This window comes from Columba livia, chromosome Z (assembly GCF_036013475.1).
Source record: "Columba livia isolate bColLiv1 breed racing homer chromosome Z, bColLiv1.pat.W.v2, whole genome shotgun sequence".
NCBI classification, from domain to species: Eukaryota; Metazoa; Chordata; class Aves; order Columbiformes; family Columbidae; genus Columba; species Columba livia.
In genome coordinates, this window is record NC_088642.1 from 31561099 (window position 1) to 31570093 (window position 8995).

At 38.5% G+C, this 8995-nt stretch overlaps 1 protein-coding gene across 4 annotated transcripts in view; it reads left to right on the forward strand.

Moving 5' to 3' along the window:
• Nucleotides 1-8015, forward strand: part of ZNF608 (zinc finger protein 608) — an 88396-nt gene extending 80381 nt beyond the window's left edge. For 2 of the 4 annotated variants that reach the window (XM_065045281.1, XM_021293284.2), the window contains exons 6-10: nucleotides 1617-2034; nucleotides 2582-2754; nucleotides 3645-3798; nucleotides 5057-5138; nucleotides 6137-7112. In XM_065045281.1, coding sequence (XP_064901353.1) covers nucleotides 1617-2034; nucleotides 2582-2754; nucleotides 3645-3798; nucleotides 5057-5138; nucleotides 6137-6143 — 834 coding nt within the window. In that variant the 3' untranslated portion in view covers nucleotides 6144-7112. Of the gene's footprint in view, nucleotides 1-1616; nucleotides 2035-2581; nucleotides 2755-3644; nucleotides 3799-5056; nucleotides 5143-6136 lie in introns of those variants that run through there. The other 2 variants (XM_021293282.2, XM_021293285.2) reach the window with 2 other exon arrangements.
• Nucleotides 8016-8995: the final 980 nt, after the last annotated feature.

An 8995-nucleotide genomic window follows, 5' to 3' on the forward strand; every position in this document is an offset into this window, starting at 1 on the left:
GCCATCCTTTTTTTCACACTAGATAGTGCTTTAGTCTGTGAATAGACCAACACACCTTTCAGTTCAGCTGTTTGAGAAGAAAAAAAAAATCTTGCAAGGTGGTGACAGAATCCAGGCTTAAGACCTGAATAGACTATTTTAAATTACATGCATGAATAAAATAGAATTAGATTTCTCTTTCAGATGTAAATTCTAAGCAATTTGCTTAGTTCAGAAATGAGAAATTTCAAGCAAAATAAGCAGCTTTCATTATGAGAGGACTTATAAAGTATATTTGAAACATGGTTTGAAGTGTTTCTTTTTTTTTTTTGTTAAATGGCAGTTGGCATTTACTAAAGATAGGTGAGCTGGTTCTTTGAAGCTCAGCTCTTTATCTTAACCCAAGGTGACCTTTTTGAAACCATTAAGTTCCCCTTCTCTCCTCAGCCAACCTCAGGCCCCTACAGACCTACACAACAGTTGAAATCCGCTCACCACTGAAGTTAGTGATGGTTTGTCATTGACTTCAGTGGAACCAGGTTTTCATCCAGTAGCTTTGTGCTGACCTTCTTAGATGTCAGACTGCCTTCATTCGAGGCAATGCGACTGTCTCTGTGCTCTAAGCTGGAACCTTGATGCTTTCATGTTCTGGTGTGTGGCACATCCCAGACTTCACCCTTACAGGCTGTCTTTCAAGATGCGGTGGGGTCAGGTGATTGGGCGTTAGGGAGCTCTGAAGGAAGTGGGGTAGTACAGCCTCAAGTAGGAGAATATTTCTTCTGATTCAAATGAGTTCTTGAACCAGAGTGTCCAAGCGTCTACTTGTGTGCTTATGTTTCCTTTGCATGTGCCATAAATGTGTATCAATGGAAGACAGTGTTTACAGTCAGCTCTTGCATTTCCTGTTACTGCTCAGCAGTGATTTGGTGTGGTCTTGTAAAGAACTCACCTACCCAATTCTATAACATGTCTATAAACCAGTCTATGTAACATTTTATGCAGAAATATATTTATGATATCCTGTATGTGTACTTTAAACTGTGTAGTCCTGATCCTGTAAATACTTATCCATGTGTAATTTTATAAACTTGAAATAAGACAGCTGAAGAAGTCTGCCTTAATGTCTGACTTCCACTGATTCCTAAATGTCTGTAACATCAGGCAGCATTAGCATCTTTCCAGCTAAATCAGTTTTTCAGGTTCATTGTTCCAGGTAGTCTAAGTGCTGTGGCATATCATTAGCCAGCTTTCATTTTGTGGTTCACAGATATTTTTTCTCTCTAGTGAGAAAATCTTTCAGTGGGCTTTAATTAAAATATCTCATGAATAGTATGGTCTCAGGACTTTGATACAATGCATATGTGTTTCATGATTAAACTAGTTAAAGGCATGAAGAAGGATATAAGATGAAGCAATTGAATTTAATTTTGATTGTAGTCTCTTGCTCTTTCATGGGAATATTCGTTTGGCTTTGAGCTCAAGACACTCTGTAGCAAGCAAATCTCTTCTCTGTGTAATAGGGATATGTTATTAAAACAGCTATTAAAAATACATTAACTGAAGTATGGGAAGTATCAATAATGATCTTACTTCAATATCTAAGTTCGTAACAAAATTTCTTTTCTCCTCCGTATTAGGATCCAGATTCACGAACATGGCATCATTATGTCTATCAGCCCAAGTACCTTGATCAGCAAAAATCAGAAGAACTTGATCGTGAGAAAAAGTTAAAGGAAGACAGCCCTAGAAAAACACCTAATAAGGAAAGTTCCCTGCCTAACCTTCCTGTCTCATTAACAAGCATTAAAGAGGAGCCTAAAGAGGTCAAGCGTTCTGATTCTCAATCAATGGATGAGAGCAAGATAAAAAACGATGATCGAAAGACTCCTGTAAATTGGAAGGACTCTCGGGGTGCTAGAGTAGCAGTTTCCTCACCAATGAGTCAGCATCAGTCATATATCCAGTACTTGCATGCTTATCCTTATCCACAGATGTACGATCCCAACCATCCAGCCTATCGCGCAGTCTCTCCTGTCTTAATGCACGGCTATCCTGGTATGTATTCTGAAATTTGCCTTGCACACTAGTTAAGATTTACACCCTCAAAGTGCAGTAAAGCCTGCATTTTAATATTTCTTTTAGTAACTAGGCTGAATTAGAATCTTCATGGCTGACATTTGTTTTGCTTGTGTTTCCACTAGAGAAAGTTCTGTAGATGAAACTGATTTAATACAAGATGTTCCTTTTATGAACTGTCACAGTTCTCCGCTACAGTTTTCTCAACTTGACAGTCTGCTATTGCTGTTAGACTGACAGATAATTTATTGCCTATAAAAATATTCTAAGCACTTAGTGTCAGAATCATTATAGTTACTATTCCTTTCATTTAAACTTCACTAAAATGGCTATCAGCTCAGCCCTCTTTATAACCTCCATTCATCAGGGTAAACTAGGTGGAGAAATTGAAGAGCAAAGATGCGTTGTGATAGTCACATGATCCATTTTTGATGTTATCCTCTGTCCTGGCATCCCCTCCTCCCACCTTGGTATAACCAAAATGTAAAACCAGTAACTTGATGTGGTATTTATTGTTTACCTGCAGGGGCCTATCTCTCTCCAGGATTTCATTATCCAGTTTATGGGAAGATGTCAGGGAGAGAAGAGGCAGAGAAAGTCAATACCAGCCCAAGCATCAATGTGAAATCAACCACTGAGTCCAAAGCACTGGATTTGCTCCAGCAGCATGCCAACCAGTATCGCAGCAAGTCCCCTGTTGTAAGGCGTCATCTGTTGTTACTGATGAGTGGTACATATGGGGAGGGGTAGAGAATATCATTTTAAGAAGCACACAATCTGGCATCAAGTTCTGAATGCATGATGCTTCTTTTTAGTAATGCTTAAAATAAATGCGATTTATAGTCACGATGTATCAGAGTCAGTTCTGCATTCAGAGTCTTCCTATCTTAATTGAGTGGACTCATGTAGAAACACAGATTTAGAGATACCTCCTGGTGCACAGTTTATTGCAGTTAAACAGGAAACTCCTGTTTGGAAACCGATAATGAAATCAGAAGTTGTGCTGTGGGATTTGGTAATATCCCTTCCCTATGTTTGCCAAGAAGCCACATCTTCCAAATAGCAGATTACCAGCCTGCATTTCTGAAGATTTCCATGTTGGAGCAAACACACTTATTTTACTTTCAAATAAGCTGCTGCTAGTTTTAATTGTGAGCAAGTCACTGACTCCAATTCCATTTTTAAAAGGGCTTTCTTGCTATTCAGGCAGTCTTGATCCCCTGAGTGCATTAAAGCAGGCTGAGGATTCATTTACATCAGCTTTCAGCAGCTTAACTAGGTTGTTCAGGCGTTGCCAAGTCAGCCAGTCTTAAGGGAACCCAAAACCAGAAGTCATTGTGGTGGCTTCAACCTGCAGCGTGTTGCCTCAAAATCTCTGTGCCTTGGAAAATCTTCCATTATCCAGATAACACCAGTTTTAGATTAGAATCAAGTGCAAATAATCCAGTAGAGATACTACTTCTTCAGAATATGTCAGCTTCATAATTTGAATTTAAAAGGTTGTTGCCAGGTAGTGGCAAGTGTGGTCTTGTTGTGATTTTGTCGCTTTTAAAATTCTCACATTAGTTTTCTTTCACCTTTATTACTAGACTGTGGAAAAATCAGCAGCTGAGCGTGAACGGGAAGCAGAAAGGGAACGAGACCGTCATTCTCCTTTTAGCCAGCGGCATCTCCATACGCACCATCACACACATGTTGGAATGGGTTACCCCCTTATACCTGGACAATATGACCCATTTCAAGGTGAGCAGAAGATTCCCAGTGGTGGGATTAGCTTGCCTCATGGAGTTGTTACCTTGACACAGGAAATCATGCCTACATGAAGCATTTTGAAGAGAGATGCCCTTGTTAAATCAAAAGTGCTTTACATTTGGGAAGAAGCCTTGAAAATTCACAGCATGGACTAACAGCAAATGAATAGTTTCATGCCTGAGAAACACCAACTGTTTTTTTCCAAAACTGAGTGTTATAACATTATTAAAGATGTACAGCTAGGCTGTCATTCATGTGAATGTTTTGATTCCTACTGCAAACTGACATTAACAGGCTGAAAGGCAGTAAAGAACCAAACCAAACAACCTCCTTTTTGTATAATTAGGGTTGTGTAAGCAGTGGAAGAAGTGTAGCAAAGACAAAAGCTTTTTATACTGAACGTATTTTATGTACAAGGCATTGCAGTCACAAGGGTTTGAGCTTGTTATAATTTGACCATCTGAAAAAGGACTCTTTGTATTTTGGCAAATGCACTGCACAAAATTGCAGTCAGGGAAAAAGCAGCACAATAAGATGTGATTCATTCTCCCTAGGTTTTATACCAGTCTTGGACTGTTTTTCTCTAACCCTGAACTCCAGCTGAATTAAAGGAGGTTTCCTACCATGCAGCAAAGTACTTGCTATCACAATTGGTAGCTAAATGACATTAATTCATTACCTTCACTTGGTGTCTCAGCAGTTATTTTTCCTGTGTAGAAGTCTTGACATTACTCAGTTTGATTCAGTGATTCCATATGCCTTTTGGGATGCATTATGCTTGTTCAGTAGGAAAACTGTAAAAATGATAAGTTATTATGAAAGTATTGTATTCTGAGCAGCTGGCATGTCGTTTCTGTAACTCACTGTGACTTTTGGTTCTTGTTGTTTCCTGGTACTTGATATTTCCACTGAGCTTCCTGTTCAGGAACTCATACAAACCACTTAGCATCATGCAGTGCAGTACTTGGAAAGGAATACAATGAGTAGGAATGCTGTATTTTCTTGTAAAATATCTAGCAAGGACAATTCAGTTTACTGTATGAAGGCATATTGATCATACCGGGCAGACTGTCTTAACACTGTTGCCTGAGACATTTGCCGTTTATGTAGTGTTAAAACCCCACCGTTTTCTGTTGGTGGGGTTTTTTTGTCTGCTTGCCTTAGAACTGCTTCCTAACATTTCTCTGAGCACACAAATGTATTAAACCCAGAAGTACATCAACATTCCTTCGTTTCTTCTTTCCCTCAGGATTGACCTCTGCTGCCCTTGTTGCCACTCAGCAGGTGGCTGCACAGGCATCTGCATCTGGTATGTTTCCTGCACAAAGAAGGTAAATAGCCAGTAAATCTTAAATGATATATCTTAATGTAGAGAGGACAAAGCAAATCATAGCTTTCATAGCCTGATGGTCTGCAGTTTTTTGATTGACACAGTTTTTATAGATGAAGAAAAACTTGGGACTTTGGCTTAATTGTAGTTTTATTCTCTTTAAGGTGACATTTTGTCCTTACTTACATCCCTTAGCTGTAACATAGGTCATTGATAAGGAACAAGTAGTATGTCTTCCGAGATTTTCCATAGACTGTGTTTTAAGGATCAGTATTGAGATGGAAAGAGTGATTATGATTTAACATCCAGATTTTTTTATCAAAGGGTTTTAAAGTTCATGTTCAGTTAGATCCATGTGCTACCAGGAAAACTCAGGATTTTATCTATTCTGCAAGTCTGCCTGGTTTGCTGATTTTACTTTCAGAGAAGTTTGCTTGGGAGTCCATGAGAAGTCATATCGTATTTAAGTTACATACCCATTTCACGTGTTTGCTTCTCAGTTATTTACTAGGTTTTCGGTAGAATTTGCTTTTCAACCATCATCTTTACTCTTCAAGAGGACAGAGACTCTTTTGTATTATAATGATACCATCTCAAGTGAAAAACTCAAAACTTTAGGGTTTCTTTCATCACTGCCATGTTAAGTTTCAGAGTTTAATGTGTTAAATAGTACTGTAACGTTCCGTGATTATGGGTGTCTTTCTGAAAGCTGACTCTGAAAACAAGCAGCCATGTAAGGCTCTTAGCTGGAATTATTTGAGTGAGAAAGGGTTGTAGCTGGTGGATGCTATGGTTTCAGGACCCAGAACATAAATCCTGACACAGGTTATCTATTGTTACATTGTTCCCGGCAGGGGAGGGACAAGGACATGGCTGTCTGTCTTGCCTTCTTGGGACTGAGAGTACTGTGCATGTTTCGTTTCATGGAGTATCCGAGATGCAGAAAAAACTGGGAGGAAAGGATATTGCATACTAAAACATTCTTCTTTCTCTTTTCAGAGAATGAGTTTGGAGATGTACATTGTCATGTGACTGGATCACATGAGGAAGCGCTTTATTACAGACATCAGTTCCATGGTGTTAATTTGAAATGCCTTAATGGCAGGCAAAAACCAGTCATTTCATTTTTGTAAATTGCAGATTTTATCACAGAGTAACAAATGTTGCTGTAATTAGACTTCTGTTTTTATATATATATATATATGCGTATATATATATATACATATATATATAAAAATATATATATATTCTTTACTTTTTTTGTATCAGTACCAGGGCTCGCACACAGGGTCTGCTGCTAAGTTGCGAACCACACAGTAAAAGGAGATATGTATTTGTCATGTTTAGAAAGCGTTAACCGCAAGAGGCTGTTTGTTTCTTTTATCTTCTTCCTTTTTTTTTCCCTTTCCGATTGTAAATAAATAATGTTATGTATCAGTGTGCCTGAACCTTGCATACCCTTCTGATGTTTCCCACAAGCTCTCAGAGAGGCTAACTGTGATGACACTTTGGTACAATGTAGACGTCTATTTGGTGGCTCCTATTAAGATGCATAAGTGTAAAATGTTACTGTATTCACTGTTTTCATTGTAATTGTGTATTGTGAAAAATTATACCTTTGGAAGGCATGGGGATTCTAGTACCACAAAAACTGTGTTGTATATAATGTATAGATTTTAAATGGAGATAATGAACTTCTGTGAATAATGAAATGTCTTTTTTGATAATCTTGAATGGCAGATAACCTAATAGCCTGCATACCAGAAGACATCTGTGATTGTTTTATTACTTGAATAGTCCTGCAGTCCTTTTTTTAATGTTTACAATTACCCGGTTTTAGAAGAGAGACTTTAATGCCATTGCCTGGTTACTTGTTTTATGCTGTAATCTAGTTCGTTTTATGTAAAATGTATATTGAATGCGTTCATTTTTATACCTGCCTTAAACAATTTGGCAATCAGAAGAAAGAAAAAAAGTTGTTTTATTCTTAGTGTCTATGGGCCACTTTGAAAGATGTGTCATAGGTGTAGATGTCAGGGGCTGCAGGCGCCACACAGCTGCTGCTGTGTGTCCCCAGAGGTTCTCCCAGGGCTCAGTTGCTGGTGGGCACCTGCAGCCACCCGCTGTGTCCCTGCTGGGCCTGTGGGATTGTCCTCTCCCAGTGAACAATGCAGGGCTCAAGCCAAATGGCAGTGGACCTCTTTCAGTTGACCCGGATAGACTCAAGAAAGGCCCATGGTAACACTTTGTATGGTATTAATGGAACTTAAACCTCTAATACCTGTTTTAGAGAAGCTCTGTGTGCTATAAATTATAGGCAAATTTTCTATTATATGTGTATTGGCCCCCACCCGCTGAATAGATGCCTAAAACCAGAAGACCTGTCAATTAAAAAAAAAAAAAGTCCCTTGCTGTGCTTAACCTGCATTACCACAAAATAAATATTTTATGTGGCTGTACCACATGTTTTGTTACAGTGTGGTTAACACAGTACACAGTAATATGAAATCACTAATCATGACATTAAAAAAAAATCAGATCTACTGGTCAGGTTTTTAAGGCTTTAACCCTTGTCCTTTCCTACATATCCCAGTTATATTGATTGTCAAAAATGTTTTTAAAGTTTTACTGATTTTTTTTTTTTTTTTTGGTTTTGTGTTTTATTCTGTTTTGTTTTTGACAGGGTGAATTCCTACAAGTTAAAACTTGTTCTTGAAGTCAGTTCCTTTCTTCTACGTTGTGAATACTTAATACAGAAGGATGAATTAAAGATTCCCAACAGACAAGCACACTTGGACTTTTTATATTACTATGATGAATCTGCCATTAATATTGCTATAATTGTTTTATTTTTATAGGCATAAAATAAGTTCCCTTAGTGACTAGTTATAAGGTTTATTGATTTTTACTACACATCGTTCATCTGTGGCTTACTCTTATTGTCTTGTTCTGAATACATTCTAAAGTCTCACAGTGGTGACATACTACAAATTAGCCTCATAAAAATGGGACGGAAGGGTGTTTTCTTTTGAAAGGGGATATTGTGAATGCAGGGCTCTTGAAAAAAAATAAATGCCTTATTACTTCTATAGTAAAGGCTCAGATGGTTTTTGTGTTGAAATGTACCATTGATTTTTTTTTTTTTTTCCGGCCTAGACCATTAATGCTTCTGCAGCAAAACAGATCATATAAATTCCCACTATTGGTGATTTTGATTTAATGTGGTTTAACATTGAGCGTCATAAGTAACTGTGATGAATTACTCTGTTTGATACAGGGTATGCAACAGTTAAAGTTATAATTGATGTTACAGCTTCATTATATCCTTGAAGTCTGCAAGAGGGGCTAACGTCCATTTTCATTTATTGTCTTCTTCCACTTATAGTCTTCCCTCTACATTTATAGCTTTGCTTTTGGTTTAACACTTGTCATGCTGACCTCCTTAAAGGCTGTGCAACAGTGAGCATGACTCCCTGGTTCAGCATCCCCAAAGTGAAAAGGTATCCCCTCACATGTCCCAGCACCGACATGCAGCTGCTGTGGTCATTTCATCCAAAGGATGAGCAAACTGAAGCAGCAATATGAGGAAGAAAATTTACAAACCTGGGAACTAAGAGCTGTAGAGGCTGCTCACCGGGAGGGGCAGCTGGAGCAGCATGATCCAGGTATATTTGCACTGTTTTCCACTGGAAGGGCTTGTATTCTTTGTTACCTCCAACTGACGCCTCCACCACTCTGCTCTTCTAGCAACAGTGATCAGTGACCCTACTCCTGTCTTCCATCCAGGTGTTGCTGGATGTCTTGCAAAGCTGAAGCAGGGCTCATGCACCACACTTTTTTATTTAAGTGTCCAGCCTG